The 25,964-nt window shown below is 42.2% G+C and overlaps 1 protein-coding gene across 1 annotated transcript in view; it reads left to right on the top strand.

The window, feature by feature from the left end:
* LOC121604421 (voltage-dependent T-type calcium channel subunit alpha-1I-like) overlaps window positions 1-25,964 on the top strand; it is a 168,619-nt gene that overhangs the window by 71,497 nt on the left and 71,158 nt on the right. Inside the window, exons 8-15 of the mRNA XM_041933929.1 lie at window positions 7,572-7,911; window positions 7,998-8,401; window positions 16,187-16,338; window positions 18,168-18,353; window positions 19,558-19,675; window positions 20,056-20,211; window positions 22,780-22,867; window positions 24,827-24,993. Of these exons, the coding sequence (XP_041789863.1) occupies window positions 7,572-7,911; window positions 7,998-8,401; window positions 16,187-16,338; window positions 18,168-18,353; window positions 19,558-19,675; window positions 20,056-20,211; window positions 22,780-22,867; window positions 24,827-24,993 (1,611 nt within the window). The remainder of the gene's footprint in view (window positions 1-7,571; window positions 7,912-7,997; window positions 8,402-16,186; window positions 16,339-18,167; window positions 18,354-19,557; window positions 19,676-20,055; window positions 20,212-22,779; window positions 22,868-24,826; window positions 24,994-25,964) is intronic.

Raw genomic sequence — 25,964 nt, 5'->3', positions numbered from 1 at the left:
CCATCTCCACCAGTAGTTACCAGTTATATGAGAAAACAAATTTATTGACACACACATGGAAAAGGACACTTTTCCGCGCACTTTACCAGATTTGCCGTTGGATATTATCTCCCCACTCATCTATCCATCAAGCCCCCAAAATTGCCTCTCAACAGACGATTCATGATATAGTAGTTGCCTTTTGATGCGAAAACATCACTGAGGCGGGGTGGAGGGAGGAGGAGAGGACGGAGGGAAATTATCCTAATAAGGGTTGGTGGAGAGTGAGAGGCGGATGATGAAATTGAAGAGAAAATAGAGGGATGGAGGGGAATAGAGGAGAGAGGAAAAGCAAGGAGGAAGATGGCGAGTGAGCTTCAGAGTGAGGGTGATGAAGAGGGATGGGAAAGGGATGGATGGATCGATAAAGAGAAGAAACCGGGAGGGCGATGATCGACTGGAGTGTCGGCATGAAATCAGAGAGAGGATTGGAGGACTGGGCAGAGGAAGCGACCACATGTTGGTCTCCCTCTTTGATCTTAAATGAAATGTTATTAATTAGAGCGAATCCCTCAGCATGTCCTCCGGGCTCACATGGTTGGAGCAGGCACACTGATCACAGCATCAGGTTTAACAGAGTGTCAGACAATATGTCATTCTGTCCCGCAGCCTTCAGAATTTAAATGCTTTACTGTGCAGCACATTTCAGAAACAAAGGCCATTCTTTATATGGTGCATCAAAATATTACATAGAGGACACAGCATGAAATAATAAAATCTAAATCAAGAGGGCAGAAACCATTTTAAAGTAGATTAAAAACATTCAAACAGAAAGAAACATGCAAGTCTTTAGTCTAGATTTAAAGAGATTTAGAGAAAGAGATTCTTCCTGATCACCATCTTTAGCAACTATCAGAAATGTTTCTCTCTGTTTTCACTTTTTCTTATTAACAACTAAAACTAGAAATGCTGGACAAGTATCAGTGTCTTGACATTATTTTCGTATAAGATATAAAAATCCCTGGTCTGTAATAAAAACAGAATTCAGTCATTTACAAAGAGTTCCTGAGCCTATGCAGTAATATTCTTTATCCAATCATGTGTTCACAAAGTGGTGAACCTCCCTCCATCCTTGCTTGCAAACGACGGAGCCTTTCGTGGATAATGCTAAATGCTAATATTTAGCATTTAATGTTAAACATTTGGCCTTGTACATGTTCATGCCGCGTTAGCATTGTGATGTGGATTTGGCTGTCAGTTTTACGCAAGTAAAATATGAACCCTGATGGTGGATGTCGCGAGATGATATGTTACAGCAGCAAATCCCTCATGATTATTACTAGAATTACCTTGCAGTTGTGCACCTCCATGAACCAGTCAAGTTGCATTTCCATCCATCTGTTCAGACTCAAATATTAGATGCAGTGAAGACTTTGACGGAATGTAACTAAAGGTATTAACTGGCTATTTAGAGAGTAGAGAGGGCTGATAGTGAGCTTCATCACACGGTGCAACAGCAATCACCTGAAGCTCAACAGCAGCAGAACCAATGAGCTTGTGTTGGACTACAATGCTCCAGATATGAATGCTGCTGCAAAGACGCTACAAACTGTAAAACCTGGATGCTTCACTCACACACACCTTCATCCTGGCAGCACAGAAGATCTGTACAATCAGCAGAGTTTCCAGGTGGACATCAAAGATTAGTATTACCAGTTCAGTATCTGACCAGATGTGATATATGGTCACAGTCCCCCCTTCTGTCCCTGAGTTCTGGTGTTGAATAATGGCCAGAAAAGTGTTTCTGCAGAATATTATAATGTGACAGTGGAATTGACCTTTAACCTTTTGGATATAAAATGTCATCACTTCATCAATTTAGACATGATGAGACAAATGAGACATTTTTATGAAATTTTGTCAGTCTAGTCAGATCATCTTTGAGTCAAAGTGGACTCTTGTGTCAAATTTGAGAAAAAAATCCCTCAAGGCCTTACTGAGATATCACCTGCTGCCAGCAAAGAGGCATAAAAAGAAGTAATTTAAGCCCTTTAACTAGCTTCTCCCTACAGTTAGTATTTTATACATGTGCAGTTCAGGGACTTTTTTAGCCTCAGAAATCACATCTGCATTTAATACGTGGCATGTGTGAAACCTTTCAGTTATTAAGCAATTAACTTGAACCATCCTACAGATTCAGGATCAAAATCAATTCATTTGCTGAAATTACAACAAAAACGTCCCCTCACATCTCTCCTCCGAATATCTACTTAACCGTAAACGCCTGAACATTATCTCAACGAGGAGGCAAATCTCCACCGTTTAATGTATCTCAAGATGAATGTGTTCTAATTCATTATGCTCAAAGCTGTTGCAGTGTTGTAGCATCATGGCAGGATATGACTCCCTGCAGTTGTTTCATATCTGCCGTTTTTCCCCGCAGAGATGAGATCTCACCACCGGGCTCTTGTCGGCTTCATAAGTCTTGTCTCCCAAACAGACTTAGCGGCGGAAAGTGATCTAAGCGTCGCTGTTCACATGTTAAAAGTTCTGTTCATATCCCCACGTGTCCTCATCTCCCTGGCAGACAGATGAGGATACTTTTAATTATGCTCCCTTTAATACTGCACGACACTGAGCATGGAGAGATGGAAGAGAGCGAGCGACAGCAACCGAGACAGACAGAAGGAGAGGGAGGGGAGAGAGGGAGAGGGGTGGGGGGGTTCAAGTCGTGTGTAGATGCTTTGACAATTTCACTCGCGTAACATTCATGCAGATTAAGTGTGTTAAATTGAATTGAATTGAGAGAGAGAGGGGGGTAAGGGTTGGATGAAGAGCGAGTGATATGAGGGAGCTCGATGAAAACAGTGATGAGAGGTGGAGAGAGAGTGTGACAGATGGAGGGACAGATGAAAAAGGCGAGATAAAGATGGAGAGAGTTTGAAAGATGCTGTTTGCCGATTACCGTCGTGAAGAGCAGTTTACACCAGAGGAATTAAAGGCTTTCCATGGAAAATAACTTGGCCCTGTGGAGTTAAGGTTTAACACCTGGAAATGCCAGCCTCAACCTGTTTTGCTACAGAGCCGCACAGTGTGATAAGGCTTTTGATTTGACACTGTGTAAGCCCCTTTTAACCTCCTTTAGACGTGGTATTAACATTCAACCCATGCATGAATACCTGACCATTTATCTCATGTAATATCCCCACCTGTTGCTGTGTTTTAGATGGAAGCAAACCTACAAAACTTGTCTATGGTTTAGCTGATCTGTGACCTTTATCTTCTTTATTGCACAGCTGCACACAAAAAGACATTTGTGAGATGTCTGATTTGTGAGACAGTAGCACCCAGAGACCCCGGAAAGGAACTGTGGTACATGTTTGCTGCATTTGTAAGCCATAAGGCGAAGCTATATTGCTAAACAATCCATTATGGAGTTGAAAGGTCTGAGCTATTGTTTCCATGTGCAGTCTTTTGATTGGACTGCGGTGTCAGGGTAGAGCTGCTGCCTCACCCGCTGTTGGAGCATTTTCTTAGTCACTGTGACATGAACATATTGTGTTTTTCATTTCTTCTACACTGTCAGCATCCGCGTCTCAGAACCCAAATAATAACTATTGCACTTTACCGTAATCATGATTTGTGCTGCGCATCCTGTAGATGCAGCGTTTCACAGCAAAAAAAACACATATTGTTTCTTCCCCAGTTTGTAGGTATTGTCATTGTCCATGCAAATAGCTTAAAGCACCACTATTTTTCATTTTATCTCATTTTATCAATTTTGCTACTTATGGCCACAACATTGCCAAAATAAGCTACAAACACACAGACTTGACATGTCTTAATACCTCAATTTTTTCATTACATTTTCATCAACAACCGTACAATGCATACATCTTCATACAATCCCTTTTTCCTTTGTCAACTGTGAATGGCATTTGCACACAATTCATTTAAAAACTAAGCAAGAAACATTCATAAATAGCCACTCCGAAATATGCAAGACACCCATTCAGAAGGGGGACACTCAGGCCACCCTGGGAAAAGGTATACGTTATGTGTGGGCTACGTGATGAGCGTATACAGAAGGTGTGAAAGAGTGTGATTGGAGGGCTGAGCACCGCTGACTAATAAGCCTCATTGTATTAACAAAGCCATGACAGGGCTCCATCGTTTAATAAATATGTGTTTTTGGTGTTAGGTATAATATTCACATTAATTCTCAGTCAAACTTTAAAGCTTGTCTCCCATTCTCTCTTTTAGCCTCAAACTTTCTCACATATGCGGCACACACACAGTGCATCCATTCACTGTCATCCACACATACTCACTGCCTCTCACACACAGTCATTATGTCACTCTGCTGCAGACAGTAAAGCTACACACACACACACACACACACAGCCCCACACACTAATCTAATTGTATTTCAGCGGCTCCAGCAGAGTGTGAGTATAAATATTTGATGGGATCAGCGAGGGTGCTGAACGGGTGCTGGGACCCACTGCCTCTCTTTTGGTCTGCAAGTCCGGAGAGTTGGCATGAGAAACCAGCCAGTCTGACCACAAATCTCTGCATTGGATCGATAAAGAGCAGCTTCACACGCCGATGCACACACACACACACACACACACACACACACACACACACACACACACACACACACGTCTGCTTCCACACACTTTTTTTTATCCAGCTCTTCCACAGTATTTGTCACATGGTTCAGATGTAGAGCAGAAGGGGGTTATCAGGCTTCACAATCACTATTGATCACAGCCTGGAGACCGTTAGACTTCACCCTCCCCGCTGCTTTCTCTCTCCTCTTCTTTTTCCACATCAGATCTGCTTCTCTGGGTGACCTTGCCCTCTTTTCTTCTCTCTTTTTCGCTCTCCTTCTATATCCGTTTCACCTGCTGCCTCTTGTAAGCAGAGTGAACATCAAACATGCAGCACAGCATACCTCACAGCTCTCCGACGCACTTCTAAAAGTATTCTTTATATTCATACTATCATTAAAAGTTTAAGCAGTTGATGTGATAGAGATTGGTTGACCTTACACCTGGTTAATTTTAATTGACAATGGGCCGTAGGATCAGCTTTATGTTAAAGAAATCCTAGTGTGAGTTCAGCAGTAATAGAAAGGGACGATGAATGAGAGAGCGGAGCAAAAATAATTGATTCTTTCTTCCTCCTGTGACTTTTATCGCCTTTGAATATTGCTCTCGTATACTTAAGTCTCACAAGGCTTTCTTTTGCTAACAGCCATTTTATGGTTAATCAAGGACAACTGGGCTCAAGGCCCGGTTGCATTTGCCCATGCAGTCATCCGTTCTAACATAAGTCCTTTCCACAAGCTCAGATAACACTGGGTTGGCCCTGTGGTGGTGGGCTTTCCCTCTTGCATGGAGTGTTAGATCTTCAATCTCCCTTTAAAATGAACGCTTCGGGTTTTGCAAAAGAAACTGCAAAGACACGTGAAAGTTTTGAAACAAATGTCAATTTTTAAAGCACTGTGAAACTTTTTGGGGTGAAATTAAGTAAAAATGAAGCAGCATCAGACAGCACAGCTTGACAGCCCACACTAGAGGCATTCAGGCCTTGTATACACCATCTAAGTTAAGATCTCACCATGCTGCACAAAGGCTACGCTACCTTCCCTTACTCCCATTTGATGGCATTCAAAGACCTATTCTCACATAACTAGTTGTCCGACCTGCATGTGATGAGGAGTGAGGTCGTCTCTGGTGCTAATTAACACATGCAGGCAACTTGAATTCAAGCTGTCACAATACAATTAAGTAAAGTTAACATATTTTGCACTGTATCTCCCCCTCTAGAATTCACCATGTGTATAATTTTTTCAGCGCAGATCCCCAACCAAATTACCCCAAACGCCAAGGTCATCTTATTAAATTTCCTCTGTGTAAATCAGCATTAATTAATTATATTAGCCATTAATTAAACGATTGCTCTGGTTTTCTGTGCCTTTGTCATGGAAGCAAGGGGTGTGCCAGATATGTACCAGCTAAGTTTTTGTTAGGATTATCAGTTTTACTTATTTCTACCTCTGTTCTGAGATATGTTTTTTTTTTTTTTATGTTGGGCTAATCGCTCCAAATACTACAATACCCATGAGTCTTGGCTTCTGCTGCTATGGAGAATAAGTTAGTCAGAGGCACAAATCAAAGCTGCACCGTAATCCAAACAAGTCACTGTTGCAGTTTGGGATGAAACAAGACTGTATGGTCAGTTTAGCATAGTTTTTAGCTTCTGTCCACCGTTAGCTAACGCAACATGCCAGATGGTTTGATAGACAGAACCATCTGGGAAGTCGTCCTTGGAAACTGTTCGGGAAAGGGCAGGAACTTGCTTCGCAGCTGATTGGATGAACCATCTGTGTGTCACCATCTATTAGGGCTAACTTCTACCAATCAGATCAATGAACCAGCTGATGTTGTTCTGGGGCTCTAGCCAAAGCCAGTCGGGAGAAGAGTGAAAACATCTTTTTCGTGGAGAAAAGCCTTCAGTACCGTTCTTTGCTCTTCTTTCACTGAAGAAATACTCTCCAGTTCTGTTCGAAGTAATGCTATAGCAGCAGCTACGCTAACTCCTTTAGGAACAAAACACCTGCCGGAGCCGGCAATAGTTCCTCATAGGACGCTCATTGGTCTGAAATGGCTGTGGTTTTGCCACAAGCATATAACTTGAAGCCAGGTAAGATGGATTCTCAGCTTGCGTGATCTCAGGTAATCTCGTGAATCCAGCTGCCTTGCAAGGTAAACCATTAGCAGCTCATTTAATAAGGTGTAGGCTCTGTGATTGGATATTAAATGCACATTGGCAGCCAAAGCGGACTGATAATCTCACACTTTTATGTACATACTGTCGGTTTGTACTGTCATCTTTTTTATCAAATCACCAGATACTTTTCAACACAGTTCATCTTTTGTTCTGATGATTCAACCAGTCTGTGGAAGTACTCCAACTGTGAGTCATGTAACATCCACACTCAGAAGAAAATGAATGGGACTTTTAACTCTGAATCAGGGCTGCCCCCAAAAGCTTCCGCTACCTGCAGCTCTATACTACTGTTCTTAGCCCTGGTTACAGTGTGTTAAGTGTCACTGATAAAAGAGAAAAATCCTGGGGACCTGTGGATATATTCTGAAATCACATGAGGGTTATACTCAAAGAGACCCTTCTTTAAACAGGTGAATGTTCTTCAACTGAGAGGGTTTGCTCATTGAACGCTAACGTACTCTTAAAAGAAAATACAGAAGAAGCGGCTCAGCATCTTTATGTTTTCATTGAAAACAGAGCAGCTCTGCTTGCAACCTTATTTCATAAATGTGTTGTTTGGACTTCTTGGACAGTCTCGAGGCAGCGACAGCTAAACTCCACTGGCCTCAGGCCATCTTGTGAGTTCTTTATTCAGCGTGATTAGCTGGCAGGAACTGACCACTAATAGCTCACATTATTGCTTTAGCACTATTTCATGCTAGTGTTTGCAAATCTTTTTTTTGTATTGTTGAGTTGAACAAACTTGTCATTCGTAAAAAATTAATTTCCACATATGGCTCTCATCCTCCCAGGTGGGGTCCTTCTTCATGATCAACCTGTGTCTCGTGGTCATCGCCACTCAGTTCTCAGAGACCAAGCAGAGGGAGCACCAGCTGATGCAGGAGCAGCGAGCACAGTGTTCGTCCTCCTCCACCCTGGCCAGTGAACCCGGGGACTGCTATGAGGAACTCTTCCAGCTGGTCTGCCACATCCTCCGCAAGGCCAGGAGGCAGACTGTCGCCTTTTTCAACACCCTGCGGGGGAAACCCCGCGGTTTCCGGGGTGCCGGAAGAGGTAGAGGAGGTAGAGAGGGGAGGGAGAGGAAGACCAATGGAAAGGGAGGACGTGAGCAGAGAGCAGTGAGGAGGCATGGTGTGTAACTGTAAAAATACTCAATTGTATTTTGATGCATGCTTTATGCACTGACCCTTTGACCCCCTCCATTTGCACTATTTCAGGTGCTCCCTGTCCCCACCATAACAAACCTGACCACACCTCACCCGCCTCCCCCATGGCCCTCACCTCCTCCACCGCCACAGACGGCTGCCCTCAGTGTGCCGCAGCCCTGTCGCTCACTGATGGCGTGGGACCAGGTCGCAGTGCAAACGATGAAGCGGAGGAGGGAGCTGTGGAGGAAACGGACAGGGAGGGGGCGCATCCTGGTGGTAAAGAGAAGGGCAAAAAAGGCCAGGAGGGTGCAGGGAGATCTGGGGGCTGCAGTCCAAAGAAGCGATGCAAGGAGCTGTGGCACGACACAAGGATGAAGCTGTGGGGGATCGTGGAGAGCAAATATTTCAACCGAGGCATCATGATCGCCATCCTGATCAACACCATCAGCATGGGCATCGAGCACCACGAGCAGGTACAGACAGCTGCAACCCCCCCTGCATAACTGTCCTTATGTTCGAAATGTTTTTGGTCATTACTTCGCAATTTTTTTCTTTTTGTCTCTTTCTTTTCTGCTTCACCTGTGTCATTCTCTGTCAGTTTGCCTCTTTTACACAACTGTCTATTCATCAGTTTAAAAAAATGTTATCATTGTCCCAGAAGTGTTCACCCTCACAAAATGAGCACAAGCTGTTGTCTATAAAGACATCCACTAAGTTCTCTACACACATGACTCAAGAGCAAATCAAAAGTAGCGGATTTAAATGTTCATTTGACCATCACAGTCCTCCAGAAATGTCCAACCTACTGTCTCTTACATGTGGTTCCTTATATTATTAGTGATATATCAGGCTTTGGCTGCACAAACGTATTTAGTGGTATCAGTTCCTTGTTGGATTTGGTCTTTTCATGCATCATTTATCGATAAGAACAATACAGAATTGTAACAGGCCTTTTGTAAACATTTTAGTAGATTGGCTTATGACCACGAAACATTCACTTACAACATTTGATCAGTCATCAGTTGTGTGATTTTATTCTATCAACAACTCCTCTGGCTGCTGAGTGCAAAAAATAATGAGAACCCAATTAGAAGCGTTCTTAGCTGCTCTAGTCTTTACAAATTCAGTTGAAAGACAACAGGAACAACAATCTAACAATGCTTCGAGGGAGATTTCCTCCATTAGCGAGGATGTCGGAATTAATATATTGCAGTTTTTGTCTTGTTGTTTATGAGTGTGTGTGTGTTAAGCTTTACTTTCTTCTTAATGCAAATTTATAAATGGGGGAATCCATAGCAGTTAAAGATAAAGGATCTGCCTGTTTAGTGCTCTATAGATGGACAAACTGTGGCTACCTACCTACAGTTGTTTTACAGTGAACCTACAACCATGTGGTTTTCAGTCTCCTTTACCTGACACTAAACTCTCTATGTTCTTTCTCCTGCACATCTATCCCTCTTTCTTACACGTCTTTTCCTTCCTCTGCCTGTGTAATGTGGTTCCCCAGCCAACAGGATAGACATGACTCCACTAAGGTTAGGCAGCAGGACATTGGTAGGCCCACCAGAACATTATCGCACTTTTGGTTTGGATCACACTTGCCAAGATCTCCAAGCAGTAAAAAAAATGATGCTTCATGCTTTCTTTTAACTTAACCCCCCCCCCCACCACCACCATTTCCTGTCTCTTTCTGTTGCTCTGCTTTATACACTCTTTGTCTTTCTATCAATATTTCTCGCTCTTGCTATACAATCGCCCACTCACGCCTGCCACCGCCGCAGTGGTGGGTCGTCTCTCATCTCAGGGGCAGCTAAAAATAGAGGGAGACGGAATGAGAGAGGCAGACGGAGACTTTGCTCCTTTAATGGGGAGGAAATAGCGAGCTGGAATATCTGTCGTTCCACCGCCTGTTTAGCAAACTGGAGTCATGCCTCCCTCTGTTTGAACAGTGGCTGAATCTGTCTCATCGCTCTGATCCTCATCCTGCAGAGGGGTGCCTCCACCTGTCTCGCTACACCTTTAGGTCTATAGGTCTGATGGTGTGGGAACAACAGATAACCAGCATGGGGAAATGCAAGCCAAAAGCTTTTTTTAAGTTTCTGGGTTGTAGCAGGTAAAATTTGGACCACCAGGGACTTTGGTAGGCAACCATTCATAATTTGGAGTGAGCATATTTTCCAAAAATTGAGTGTTGAATGTGTTTTGAGATGTCTTACTCTTATAAGAGCAAAGACACATTTTATAGCAACAACAAACTTTCTCTGCTTGTACTTGTCACATGTTTAAATGTCATTATATGAAATACTGAAAACTTACATCGTAAATTGGTTGTTCAGACCATAAACTGACTGTGATTTTTTTTAGCCTTTCCAAACCCAAAAACACAAGAGCAAAAGTATAAAGAAAATATTACGTTTTCTGCTCTAACTGCTGTTTATTTGCACAAACATAAGATACAATTGTTAGCACACCATGCTTTTTAGTTAGTTAGAGGTTAGGCTAAAAGAAGAAAATCATGACTGGAGTGTAAACTGTGTAGTATTACCCCACTTTGTGGAAACCTCTCCTGGATGCTATCAGAGTTTAGGGTAATGTTAGCATCTCTGTCCTGATGTATTTGGGAAAGCTACAATGTAGCAACCCTGACCAAGCAGCCTATAGGGATTTGTTTGAACTTAAGACGATCTGATATCAGTCTTTTAGCCCAGTATCATGTTGATGTAGCCATCAAGTGTGCATTGCAGAACCCTTGTACAAGATTGGTCTTTCAAAATGAGTTGGGATCATTAAAAAAGTTGACCAGGAACAGCAATTCCAACCAACCATTGGAGCTAATGCTAATTTAATTACCCAGCCAGCTACAGCTGGTGTGTACTATGAATTTCAAGTAGTAAACCTGCCACTGTTATTGTAAACTGAAATTTGTGCCAAATACAAAGCAGGTGAAACAATGGTAGCTACGGGGGCATAGAATCACAATGCAGTCTTAGTTTAAATGATTTCCATCAGTGCCAAGTCCAACTCTTGTTCGCCACATCACAAATATAATTATCATTCTTGGGATTATCGGAGCACTCAGTCATTGTCTGAAGGGACATTAGATGCTACAGCGGCATCATGAGAGTTCTGAAAACACACAGCCATATCCCCCATCGAACAGGATGGTTTGCTCCAGTGAGGAGACACTTCAGAGAATGTAGCAGCTGTTTGGGAATTAATAATGCAGCAGTGTGATGGGCACTTTGGAGATTTGACAGAGATGGATAGAGATCAAACAACACTGTTAAATGATTGTCTCTCTCTGCCAAAATTTCAAGAGTAAAACAGGAGGAAATAACTGGATTGATATGGCAGGGGCAGCCGTGCTTTCAGTCAAGATATTCAACAACAGAAACCAAACATGTTTGGTAATAATGAGCAAAAGTAAGTCAGAGAATTCAAGATCAAAATAAAAATTGGCTTTTGGAGGACAACAAGACAAAACATAAAGTGGTTGTATGTCTTAGATGGGAAAATGAGAGCAATCCACAAGGACCTGAAATCAGCAATTACTCAAACCCTGCATCCAAAAATTATGTTGTGGAGAAATGCAACTATCCAACCCTACCTGAGGATTATTGAAGAATCCATATCCAGTGGGAAAAGCCTTAAAAAGGAAGCATTATCTGCATAAAGCATTAATTATCAAAGTTGCTGTTGAAACAAAGAACAGCTCTTATTTAAGCGATTTGATGGGAAACAAATCGTCTTCTGAACTGACACAGGGAGAGACATAAGAAGAAATTAGGCTTGTTATGATTTCTATTATCACATTATTGATATTTATGCATGATACCACAGCTGTGGCTTTGGATTGTTAGTAATCACAGGAATGTTAAATGAGATGGCTAAAACGATGTAGCCCTAACAAGGGTCCGACTTACTTTGCATCAAATGCTAACACCATTGGAGTAGTGAAAAGGTTAAAAAGACTGAGCTTGTTGCAAAAAAATTATGAAATTGTCCACAAATGAGATGATAACTCTATTACTTTAACAACAAAAAAGGTTTGTTTTCACCTTCCAAAATGACCCACAAAACCTCAACCCACAAAAATGATTCATGTTTTTCTGCTTTTTTAGCTTAAAGCTTAGGCAACCAAGGGAAAGGGTAAGGACAAAAATCACAGTCATGGTTGAAAGGAACCTTCCTGAACAGTTAATCGGACACAGTTGCAGATTACGGCTCAGGTGTGAAGTCAGACACTCCGTACACCCATCACAACCTCCAGTGTAAGTGCAACTCATGCCAGTCGTTTCGTACAATGTCATGGTGGTCAGTATGGCGAGCTTCAAATTGTTGCACATGGCACACAGTGGACTCATCATACAGAAGGTAGAAGTAGTCAGGGTACGACAGCCAATCCAGGGTACAAATTTGATAAAGGTCCTTATTATGTGATATTACTGCTGTCATAAATTGACTTTTTATCCAATTTTAAGACGTCCGTTTTCCGTTCCGTCATTGGACGGCTGCATTTCTTTTTTTTCCCAGTTTTAGTTTCGTCAGTGATACATGCTGAGCAAATAAATGCTCGGCTTGCATCGGCCCCAAACAGCATCAGCGGAAGGCTGATTTTAAAGGAGGATCTATTTCGTTGAGTGTTTTCACCGAACTTAATCAGTCCCGTTCGTCTTTGAGTGGGCGAAACCTCTGCGGACATTTCGGCTCCCGGTATAAACCTCCTGAAGGACAAACATTTATTGAATGTGGATCTTAATCGGAAGAAGCTGGCTGCAAAGCATACGGAGGGAAACTGTGCATCCGTGTGTTTTTCAAGAGCTGGATCACCTCAGCCGGGCCTGTCTGGGCCTCTTGCCGGTAAGGGTTGCCTCAGAAAACACACCCAGTTTCCAGTCCTTGAATGTGGACCACAGCATCTTATTTTATTTTATGATGGTTGTTTGCCTGATTGCTACAGCTACAGGAAACAACTAAGTCATTTCATACACTGTCAGCCGCTGGATCATCTCACTAGCCTGACTGCCTGCCACTTTCCTTCTGAAGAATGGCTACAGCATCAGCTGTCACAGACACGTCTTTGAACTTCTCATCATGGATCCTCTGCAATGAAAAACGGACCTCTTCTTTCATTCAGCCCATCTAGAACAACCAGGTTGTCTGTCACCTTTGACCTTGGCAATCATGCCACAAGAGGGGCGACACAAGTCCTGCTCTCCTGGTTGTTCCTTCAGGGCAACGGTGGTGAAATGCAACCACTTTGCTCCTCTGACTGGGATCACCAATGGCCCAGTTTCCCCATTTTCTCATGCTCTCAAGGCCAAATAAATTACAGCATCATCCAGAAGGTGCCATTCGCCAAGCTTCTCCAATTCTCCCAGTGGCAAATGTCCCAGACTATCAGCCTCAGTATCTGTCATGAGCGTTAGTCCCAGAGATAACCGGTAACTCTGCTGGTACAGCCAACTCCTCCTTTTCCATATCGATGGCCGTGGCACCACCTCCTCCAGCAGTGCTAATGCGTCATGGTTGGTGATTGTTACTCCATTATCAGATTGGTGGATCTTCATGGTGCCGTAACCTGCTGCCTTTCTGTTGGCAAAGTAGCAGGCTTCATTGAACTCTCACCAGCGTTGATTAAACAGTCAGTTAGTGCATGCAGGAACAAATGACTTCATGTCCAGACAATCAGTAAAGCTCCATTGAATCACTGGCATCAAGTCATTAACATTAATTACTGAATATTTGGCCAGGTGCTGTCTTCTATCTGGCCCTGTGTTAACCAGATCTGAGCCTTTCAGCCATCTTTTTAGCCTCCATCAATGGTTGCAAAACTTCTGTATAGCATTCTGTGTTTTTTGAATATGTGTGGGGTTTGCTAATGCTGCTCATTACTGTTTTTATTCAGTAAAGTTACCCCCACTTATGCCTTTGTACAGTCACTGATTAATTAATGTTTTCAAATGTGCTACTTGGTAGGCAGACCGTGCTGCAGCTCCTTTAAAAACCATGCCAATGCTAATTTCGTGTTAGCCAAATTACTCCTGATAGACATTTAGGGGTTATTGTTGTATGTTAAAGAGTGAGTCACCCGTAGGTGAGGCAGGTTTTTTGGGCTAACATTGCTTTTCCAAATGCTGGACTACACAGCAGCTTCGTTCACTAGTATTACCCTTTTAGAATCGAGCATTAACTGTATTTTTAGGTTTTGTTTCATATGAAGCTGCTGAGGTTGAACATGGTGCTCACTTTTCTCAGTCAACTGTGAGATCTCAGTGTGATCTCATATCCGCACTCTTCTTATTTTATTCCATACAACAGCACACCGGAAAACACAAGTCTTCAGATCTGTTCCCAGGTCTGCGGTAATGAGACTGCAGTAATGGATCTCCAGGGGCTGCCGACACTGTTTGGCTGGTCTGCAAACAGCGGTCAGCCGTCACATCGTTACCGACACTGGTGGGCACGCATCATTAGCCCGTGTTTTCACACAGCTAAACACTCATTAGTACTGACAAACACACACACACACACACATATACATGCAGCAAAACAAACAGACACACTCATGCACACAGACAGACATGTAAATGCAAAACACACATTGCTCATTGATTCTGGGGTGGTGAAATGTCAGAAGCGTCATTGCTGAAGTTACAGAGGAGCTCTGTGGAATAGTGATGTGCTGGAAATCATGATTGTGCCAAATTTAGCTCTTTGTGTGTGTGTGTGCGACTGTGTGTGTGTTCTTCCTTATATTGAGCAAAGCCAGACAGAAACAGAAAGACAGAAAGAGAGAGAGGAACTCACACAGCGTCAGAGACAGCTGAAAAGACAGACATTGATGCGCATTAACAACATGAGACTGACAGCAAGTAAAAGAAACTGAAATGTATTGTAAAGGCATACAGTGGACAGCAAAAAAATAACAAATAATAATGTCCAATCGTTCCTGCCAATCTTAACGAATTAACAAAACTGAGTGGATTTACTTTTCATATGCTAATTTTCTAATTCTCGCTGTCAGTTAGCAATCGGTTTGATGGAGTAACTTCCAGGACTGAATGGATAAACCGTATAAGATCACAGCTGCCCAACCAACCATGGGAGCAAATCTCTTTCAGTTTGTTTCTGCGGTGGGAGGAGTGAAATGTGGGACCTTTTTAATGCCAGCATTTGCAGCATCCATAATTGATGACAACATGTTTTTTGCTTTGTCTGCATGCTACCTGCTGCTGTGTTGGAAAGGAACAGACATTCAGGATGTGGACATGCAGAGCTGACAACACCTGAACAGCACACCTGCTAATTTACTGCTTTTCAGCGTATTTGTCTGTAATCTTCTAAACCAGCTGCTGACCAGCACGGTCTCCTCGTACTCTTTACTGACATCAGTGCTTTTGTGCGTGAGTGCAATTGTGTGTAAAAGCTCTTGTCCCTCTCCTTGCCCTTTCCACCATTCAGTCCGCGGTGAGTAAAATGGCTGATATCCAGACAAGGCTATGAGGAAGCAAAGGAAAGAACTGACCAATAGATAGATGGAGAGAAGCCAAGAGCCGAACCGTGTGGAGGCTCCTTTTTCTTTTTCATTTTTTTGAAACATTCTAGTCTTACTGTGTGTGTGTGTGTGTGTGTGTGTGTGTGTGTGTGTGTGTGTGTGTGTGTGTCTATGTGTGTCTGTGTCTGTCTGTGTCTGTGTCTGTGTGTCTGTGTGTCTGTGTGTGTGTGTAGTACATGTGCACTCCAGGCGTGTGTGTGAGTGATGCTAGATGATCGCTTTATTTCCTCAAAGTATTGATTGACATTGTTATTTGTATTATATGTATGACAGAAGGGGCCGTGACGTTCCCGCAGATAATGGCCACACTCACACTTAATTTCCCTCTCTTTTGTAGTACTGCTTCTCATTTCCTCTGGTATTAGCCGGTTACTTCTTCTTTCCATTTCTCTCACCTGCATTCAGTTTTTGTTCTCTCTACCTTTAAGCATGTCAGCATCACAGCATTTTAAACGTTTGCTAACATGCTCACACTTATAGTATTTTAACATACTGTGTTAATTAACCTTTCGCAAAAATCAAACAAGGGCTTAACAGTCTCACAAGTCTCACAAGGTAGAGTTGGTAGAGTTTTTTTTTTTTTTTTTTTATTCATCCAGCAGTTTTGCTGTGAGCCTTAGAGCTGTGTGGGTACATGCTTTTGGTGCAGCTTGGAATTTTGCCCAATTTTGTGCAATGTCTCCTCTTTTTTATTTGTCAGCCGGAAGAGCTCACTAATGTTCTGGAGATCTGCAACATCGTCTTCACCAGCATGTTCTCCTTGGAGATGATCCTTAAAATCACTGCATTTGGCTCCTTCAACTACCTGAGAAACCCCTACAACGTCTTTGATGGAGTCATTGTCATCATAAGGTAATTACACGATATAGATACCCTGAATGGATAGTATTTTGGCAGCGAGAGGGGAAAACTGTAGACAAGGCTTTTGGAGGACAAAATTATAATGTTTCTGAATTATTTACTGGTGTAATTGAGGTAGCATACTGTTTTGGTCTGCCAGGATTTTCTGGAAAGAGATGCCTCTGAAATTATTCATGTCACTCTTTGTCAAATTGTCATTGGTTGAAATGTACCACCTGTATGTTTTTGGATGCCGAAGCGTCAGACAGCACCAAGCAGGCTTTTGTCTTTTGTTGTGTGCGCCTGGAGCTTCAGGTGAGTGGCTCTGCCTTTGATCTGCTAGCATTTTTTTTCCAATTCATCTGGCTGAGCGCCTTTGTCTGTGATCCCTATTATAATCCGGAGATCAAATACACATCAAAGCCACTGAAACTGAACAAGATCAAATGTGCAGGCCTGTCACAGAAGATACATGTTGATTGAACATATCTACATATGTCTTCTTATCTCTCGCCTCACGACCAATTTCCCTCTCTTCATCTATCTGAATGTCTTCAGCTATTCATACAGAGCTGCTCTGTAAAAGTGCCCCTATTCAATCTTTGCCAATGCTGAGCCGTTGCTATTTTGATGCTATTGTCATGTGCTGAGCCTTTGATAAGCACCTCCATTAGAGGACAAATTTCTTTAAAGCCAGCTTTCTACAAGGGAATGGTTCTCTGCTGATGATAAATACCTACCAGAACTCAAAGGAAAGATAAAACTTCTGTGATCCCATTTCTGTTGTTGTTCTGCAGCAGCAAACAGCAATTAGGAAAGTCATTAAGTATTTAAGCTTGATTTACAACGTCTAAATCGTAAATAACCCTATAAGTGGACACATTAATTACTGCAAGATAACCAAGAATTCCTTATGTTGCCCAAGAATTTGTGATTAATTCAGCTCGTTTCACCTTGTCAACCTCTTCTTAAATTTATTGAAAGATGAACATTAAAACTAATGACCTTCCAATATCTGACTGAATGTGTGCAATGACTGATCTGCTCTGCTGCAAACAATGAGCTTAAAAATGAAGAAAATCAGCACTTCACATTAAACAGCTAGAGTGTGATGATCACTCCCTCTTTATTGTAGGTTTAATTGTTGAACTAAGAAATCAATTATGTACTCTGACACAACGGATTACATGTTCATCAAACAGTCGGGCCCCTGCAGTAATGTCCTTGGATTTTCTGATTCTTACATTTGTCTTTCTTCAATTGAAGTTGAAGTCAGTTTAAAATTTTTCTTTCTGTTGGAGGTACTCTTTTTTTCTGCCATCCGGCAGTTGCTGCCTACAACTTTTTCTGTAGTTGTTGTTGCTGTTTTTGCTGTAAAAATAAAATGTAAACTCACTATGTATGAACACACAACATCTTGAATCACAGCGCAGTATCCCAGGTATTCTGCTCATATTGGACAAAACCGCACCCCTGGATCTGTATCTTACATCCGGTGCCAATGTGAGAAGTAGGGAGCCTTATTTGTACAGGTGTGAAGGTTTGGATGGCGGATGGGTATGTAGTTGACTTTCATGCAGGAGACTGGAGTTTGTGATGATTGAAGGATGATTTTTTTATTCATAATAGCAAAGTTCTTGTCTGGTGGTAGGTTTGGGAATCGTGACACCTTGAGAATCAAAAACCTCTTTCCTATGTCCTATGATGATGTATCACTGGCTGGTGGAGTTAAACAGGCATTTTTATGGATGTGTTTTTATGCACACATACAAATGTGGAAATGTAAATAAAAATACGTTCTTTCTCTTCCATTGCTTGGTTGCCTGTGTTTCTCTTCTCAGTGTATGTGAGATTGTCGGGCAGTCCGACGGTGGTTTGTCTGTGCTGAGGACCTTCAGACTGCTGAGGGTGCTGAAGCTTGTAAGATTCATGCCAGCCTTGAGGAGACAGCTGGTTGTCCTCATGAAGACCATGGACAATGTAGCCACCTTCTGCATGCTGCTAATGCTCTTCATCTTCATCTTCAGGTAAGGTTACACCTTTATGTGCTGTATGAGGTTATCTGTGTCTGTCGGTGTCTCACACTGGTGCAGATCATTGATGACAAGACAATCTGTCCATGGCCCCCCTGCTCCTTCTTACCTGACAACTGTACCAAGACATGGAGACCTTTTCTTTTTTTTCAGGGGGATGACTGAGAGAGAGAGAGATCATTGTTTCATCCCTCCTTTTAATGTGTGTTTGTGTGTGCTGGCTTCTGTCTTTTTTCAAGTCCTGTGCGCCTGCTTAATACCTGCCATTGAAGCGCAGAAGGGCACAGCGTTCCACTACAGCTATTAACCCTGGGCGCAAAATAACGAGCAGACACTTGAAGATCTGGTTAGAATTTAACAAGCAGACACTTAAAGAACTGAAGCAACATAACAATCAGACATTTGTAGGCTCTCGAGAACTGACACAGAAGCACTCTGAAGGCCTAAAAGGTCTTTTATCCTTTTTATCAATGGCCTCAATCCTCGCCGTCTTTGTTACCTTCCCTCTCAACTTCACTTTCCACTCAGGCCAGTTCTTGTAATTTTGCTTTGTGAGGTGATGTGAAAAGACCTGACCCTGAGTGAATCTGCATGTGAGTGTTCAGTCATATACATATACAGGGTCAAGTTGTACGTAAGTTAGAAACATTATCCATGACAATGCTGTTCTCGAGTGCTGGTTACAAAAGGCGCAATTTACAGTCTCGAATACGAATGCCATTTGACATTGTTCAAAGGCTTCTGAATACTCAGCAAGGGTATCCTGGATATCCTGGAAATTGTGTGCAATTAATTGCAAATGAAATTCCCTTTCCATTACTGTAAAATGTTCAGTGTGGTACTTTACAGTGGCAACATGGTCATTGGAGCAGATGACATCTTATGTAGCTGGGATTTAGGGTTCAGTCTCAATCAGATATTTCAATTTCTGTCCATTATCCCAGCAGCAAAGTGTTTAGTTGCAGTTACTGATAACACACAGAGCTGCATGTATAGCAGCATTTATACAAGAAGAAGTTTAGACGAAGAAAAGCCTTTATTGTCAAATTTATCTCAATGAATAGCACTTGGTTGTATTCATTGTGCCGAAAAATCTGCAAAGATCCAAATTTAATTGTCAGTGGGGTAAAGCAGATGATACAGATTTCAGTGTGTACAGGGTGTTAACATCATCAGAGGCTCTGCTGTTGTGTTGCAGTATCCTGGGGATGCACATCTTTGGCTGTAAGTTCAGTCTCAAGACTGAGACCGGTGACACAGTACCAGATAGGAAGAACTTTGACTCCCTGCTCTGGGCTATTGTCACTGTTTTCCAGGTAACCAACACGTCACTGTTTGAATAGGAATGCACGCAAACACACTAGCGCACATCTCAGCATAACTACTTATGATCTACATTTCTCTATGTATGCAGATGACTTGCAAATATTTCTTAAGATTCGATACATTTCTGCACTGATTTTTGTGGGCGGTTAACCTGTAAACCAGACCGCCTAAAACGCTAATGATCTTTTGCATATAGTTATTACATACATATTTATTTATACATATTTGATAATGCACCAATCTGTAATAATCTGTGTGCAAACTGTACAGTTTTGTATATGTATCGATATACAATGAATAGATTGTTTAAGTGGTCTTCGTGGTTACTATTAATGGCCTCTATGTGTGTTCATCTATGTAAATCTCTCAGATTCTGACGCAGGAGGACTGGAACGTTGTTTTGTACAATGGCATGGCAGCCACTTCACCACTTGCCGCTCTTTACTTCGTGGCCCTCATGACCTTTGGAAACTACGTCCTCTTCAACCTGCTGGTGGCCATCTTGGTTGAGGGCTTTCAGGCAGAGGTAAGAGCAACAGGCCTCATAGCTTCAAGATGCAGAATGTAAGCTTATTTCCATAGTCTGTATTTTAATTTAGTCTGATTGATGTGCCCGGGCAAGGTTTGTTGATCTTCATTTTTATGATCATTTTAAGAACATTAATTGGATACACCTGCATCGCAGGAATTGATATATTTCAAATTATTGCTGGCATGTTTTGCCATCTAACAGCAACCGAGGATGTGCAGCAAATCAACAAGCTCTTACCTCACAATTATTCAATAATTTACTCCAGACAAGTGCAGAATTTCTAATGCTGTGGTAATTCATTGTTATTTACCAAACCGTGGCCTGTAAATTGACAGTGTCGAAGGATTCTTACAGTGGCCTGTGATTTACATAAACTTTCAAACTTTGACAGTTCTTGTTCTATGTTTAGCTTGTCTCCATCCATCCATCCTTTCACTCTGCGCACAGTGTCCTCTGCTATGGACAGCCGACATCCATCTGTCTGTGTTTCTCAAAGACTGAAGACTTTAACCTTTGGCAGTGACCTTCACAGCGAAAATAAGCCCAAGCTCCTGTGTCATGCTGATTTTCATAATCACAGAACCAAGCCCACTGACATGGATAGAGTTACTAATAAAGAAACACTCCCATCTGCTCAAATACAACAAATGCTTACAAACAAACCTCAAGACACTCATGTGTTCTTTCAATCACATTCATGTCATTATCCTTCAGTGTTAAGTATGGTCTTGTATGGGTGGGGAGTTTTTTTGAGGGGCACAATAGAGAAGTGAGTTATAAAATAGTGTTTTTTTTAAGTGTGCTTCTGCCCTCTTACACACATAAAGACACGTTATGGAGCTAGATTGTAATGATAATTGAAGCTGAATTTGTCATTTCAAGGACACAGTTAAACAAGAGGCATATTTCCCAATCAGAGAAAAATGGAACAGTCAGTACATCAATCATATTTACAGTGATCTCATTGATAGATGGATAGATTGTGCCAGAGAGAGATTTGTTTTCACAGCCGTGAGTCATGCTAAATTGCACCCCTTGTTCTCAGGGTCATAACTCAGTCAGCGCAGAATGCCCTGACATCACACACATAAATATATGTGAAGGTGCCTCCGCACACAGTACATCAAGGATGAACGTTCATAAATTCACTACAAAAGATGTTCCTTTTAACTTCAGATTTTGGCTCACGTTCAGCAAATTTTGACATTTTCTTCAGTATCAAAAGTAATCCAGGTGATTGTTGAGTAGTCAGTTTATCGTGGGAGATGTATTTTTTTCACCCAGTAGCAATGATCAGTTCTCATCACAAAGGTCTCAAATAGAACCAGTGAAAGGTTAACTTGTGTAGGCAGGAACAGCCGAGGGGTAGGTGCAATGGCAGGGTCCTCTATCGGCTCTGAGAGGCTGCCTGCAAATAAGATGATATGATCTTACTAAACTCTCAGCAAGCTTGTCTGAGCTTTGACTGCAGTAACAACGCAGCTACATTCTTGCAGGGATAGCTGGTGACGTGTTTCCACGCTGCTGCTAGCCGAGCGCTGGGACGTGCAGCCGTGTTTCTTTCCGCCTCTTGCGCTTGCTGTACGTCTGCTGCTTTAGCGCTGCAAAATTTCACATACCAACTATAACTTGTCCACAACAAAAACCTTTTTGTAGTCAACTATTCTGTTAGACCCCCAGTTCACTGTTTATGGTAAATACTTGCTATGTGGTAAAGCCTCCTTCCCACTTTTCAGATTTTTTTTCCATGTATACTAGCGCTACGTCTTATTCTTAAAAAAAAAATTAGCATGTCAAGCTTGTATTGATTGTGCCATAAACTTGTAAATACTATAAAAGGGGGAAAGCCGGGGAAAAAGCTTCAAAGGGTATAAAATGAAATTTATACTGTAGAAATCCTAATTACAATATTGGTCACAATTGGAATTAATCAGTAGCAGTATCACCAGTCAAAACATAATCATGGTGTATTGAACAGAACCGTATAATTTCTGAAGCCATCCATCTCAGCGGAAAGCACTGCAAAATACTGCTGTCAATCTGCCATCAGCTGTCAAAGTCCCAGATGTATCATTGGAAAATTGTAGTGCGGTTGGGTAATCCAGTCGAGTTTTCATACGCGGATCAAAGCATTACCGTATTCACGGCGTGCAGCTATGATCCGTGAGTTGAAGGGGACACGCTGACACAAATCGCAAGGCTTGTGATTGATCGTTTTGAAATGCCAAAACAAAACGCAGCCATTAGTCTTTCTGTGTGTCTTTACCTTTCACCAAACCTGTGAGGTTACTGGAGCAGTGTATCAGTAGTTTGAGGGTTTTCCTGATTTAATCTTAAGATATAACACAGATCTGACTCACCTTGATAACCTCAGATATGTGTGTCTGCAGTGAGACAGCAGTCTGTTGCTTTGACTGATGTTATACAGGAGATCAGAGGTCCTAAATCAAAACGTGTTAGAGTATGCTTTGAGAGTCCTCTGTAGCATACGCCCTGTGTAATACCCCGTCTCTTTTTCTCTTTGCCTCCTCTGTCTGTCTCTCACCCCCTTTTTGTCTCCAGGGTGACGCCAATCGTTCTTACTCGGATGACGACCGCTCCTCTTCCAACTTTGACGAGAGCGAGAAACACGACTCCATAAAGTTATCTGGTGAGCTGTTTCCCCACAGTGTACTTTTATTTGAGTTTTATCCATCAGCAGCTTGAATTATTTTAAATTATTAACCCATCTACCATAGGTTGTGACCAAAGACAGCTAATGCATCTCTCACATCATAAAAAGTTGGGGCCATGGTGGCAGCAGGCTAACTGAGGTAGTTTTTCTGCTCCTCCTGGGGGATGCCCGGGCATTCCCAAGCCAGATAAGATTTATAATCTCACCAGTGTGTTCTGGATTTACCCCGGGGGTCTACTCCCAGTTGGATGTGCCTGGAAAACCTCCAAAGGGAGGTGCCCGGGAGGCATCCTGATCAGATGCCCGAACCACCTCAGCTGGCTCGGCTCCACGTGACGGAGCAGCAGCTCCACTCCGAGCTCCCGCGGGATGTCTCAGCTCTTTACCCTATCTGTAAGGCTAAGCCCAGCCACCTGACCAGCTGCTTATATCTACAATCTCATTCTTTCAGTCACTGCCCAAAGCTCATGACCAGAGGTGGGGGTGGAAACGTAGATCGACTGGTAAATTGAAAGCTTTGCTCGCTCTTCACCACAACGGTCTGGTGCAACGTCCGCGTCACTCCACCTGTTGATCTTATTTAGAGTTCTCTCCCAAAATGAAATATGAATATGTCACTGTCATGTTTTTTCATTATTCATTATTTCATTTCATTAACCAAATGTGGAAGTTAAGCGCATTTAAAGCACAGTTTGCAAATGTATAATTGCTTAGGGTGCATTATTTGCAACGCGGTTCTAGTTTAAACCAGTGGTTTTAAGATTTTAACATACTAAATCCTCTCTCACATTCAAGCCAGCTATCTTTGTTTTCCGGTGAGGCTTATTCGAGAAGCTAGATGTGCTCAACCCGAAAACCAAAAGGAAGACAGAACTATGCGCCGAAGGCTTGCAAACTTGCTAAAACTCGGAGAATAGCCAGCAGTCTTGAAATATGAATGAGCTCGATCTTTATCCAGAGCTCACAATGAGACATACAGATATTCTCCACAGACCCAGTAAACAATGCGGTTCAGAGAGGATTAAACATGAGTTCAGAAAAGGGGGGAATCACTTCAATACAGTATGAGTGGGCTACTGCTGCAGAGGAGATGTGATCTCTGCAGTGCAGCGTCAGCAAAAGATGGAGATACAACAAGGTGTTTTACTGTCCGTCCACTCACACCGCACAGAGGTATTACCTTTGGTTGTTCGGCTTTTCCTTTTTTTGTGTGGGTTGAGGGTTTTTATTCTCAACTTCTCTCTGAATTTTCTCTCCCTTTTTGTCTTAAGAAGCTTAAGAAGTAAACCAAAGATTATATGTTTTTTTTCCTGTGTAGTTCCACATGAAAACTATCTTTAGCTTTCTTTATTTGGCATCATTATCCCAACCATTTCCAGGAGTTTTATTTTTGAGAAATTAAAAAGAATAAAGTGAGAACAAAGCAGAATTCTATGTCTCAGAATTAGCTTCCTTTTACTGATTTACCTTTTTCCACTGACGGGAGCCTTAAAAGACCAGAATGCAAAGTTTGCAAGTTTTTCAGCCCACAACCAGTCTAATAGCTGTCTCAAAATGTCTAAAGTTCTATTTAGTGTTATAAGATATTGCTACAATGTCTCTCCGCGCCTACAAGTATAACCCACAGCAGATTGACGCCTGTTACCACGGAAAATGCAAATGGTATTATGCAAAATGTAGGAAATCGCTAGATGAAATTGCGATAGACAAGACAGCTGGATAAAAACAGGTTGAGCTAAACAGAGTTAAAATCTTACTGCAAGATAACTTCATGAGTTAACTAAAATTTTAGACTGAAGAAACAGTGTAAAACCAAAATACATTATTTCTTTAATATGCAACAAATGGTGAGTAGGGGAGTGGGAGATGTGCGTGGATGGCACATTAACTAACAAAAAAGGACTCTTTTTACTGCTCTCTCTCGACTACCTCTAGACCCAAGGATCTGCACGCTGACACCCAACGGCCACCTGGAGCTGGGTGGTCTTTCAGGGTCCAGAGGATCCTACTCCTCAGAGAGGCGTAGCTTCACCATCGAGTCCAGGAAGAGCAGTGTGATGAGCCTGGGCAAGAGCAGCCTGGAGAGACGCTCCCTCTCCCTGGTACGCAGTTGTACTCATGCACGGACATTCATCCAAATGCATTTGTAGACATATCAGTCAACATTAAAGAAAAGGGCCAGACTGATGTCAGCCTGTTCTCTCCAAATGATATATGCATCACTGGCATTCATTTCCATTAGATTTAGTCTGTGTGTTTGCCAAAAAATCCAGCTTCAGATGAGACGGTGAACAGAAGCAAACACAGATTTGGTGAAATTGATTCCAGAATTTGGTGTCTTCTTAGTTAAAATGTTTGCTGTTATAGTTGACTGACTCATAAGCTTGCAACCAAGAGCAGCATTAGCATTTAACCATAATAAAACTAAACCAATTAAAACATGAAAATGTCATAGCTCTTAGTGCTCATAATTATATACCAGCTGCTGCCTGTAATGGAGAAAAAAATGCATTGATCAGTCTAAAAGTTTAGTTTCAGTGAAAAGCTTCACTTTTACCAAAGGTTTAGCATGGCAGAATGACGCAGATTGTCTCTGAGCCAAAACCTTTTGAGAGCGAAAGAGTTCTACAAGGTTTGGCTCCGCATCCAGTTGCCATGGCAACTTGTATTAGTTGACTGTTCCCCTCTTCTATTGAATCGCGGAGAAACGGAGAGAAGTAGAGAGGCGAAAACAGAACAGAGAGATGGTGACGGAGAGAGACCGGAAGGGTGATGCGGTGACAGGAAGATGGAGGGGAGTGGAGACTACAGAGATGATAAGGTGTAGTTTAGCAACGCTCTTATCTCAGAGGTTATGATGTTAAACACAGTGGGTGTGGAAGATCCACTCCACTGTGAAGTCTCCTCCTCTTCTCTCGCCGCTCTCCATCTTAGTTGGTATCAGAAGGCAGCAGTTACTCCGCTTGGAGCAAAAGCAACACAATAATAAGCAGAGAAGAAGGATGCTTATGAATACTTTCAGTGTTACTTTCTTTGCCGAAGTTTTATCAGCGGCTCCAGCGGCATTTGATGA

Source organism: Chelmon rostratus, chromosome 3 (assembly GCF_017976325.1).
Source record: "Chelmon rostratus isolate fCheRos1 chromosome 3, fCheRos1.pri, whole genome shotgun sequence".
Taxonomy (NCBI): domain Eukaryota; kingdom Metazoa; phylum Chordata; class Actinopteri; order Chaetodontiformes; family Chaetodontidae; genus Chelmon; species Chelmon rostratus.
This window is presented reverse-complemented; position numbering and strand designations above follow the sequence as displayed.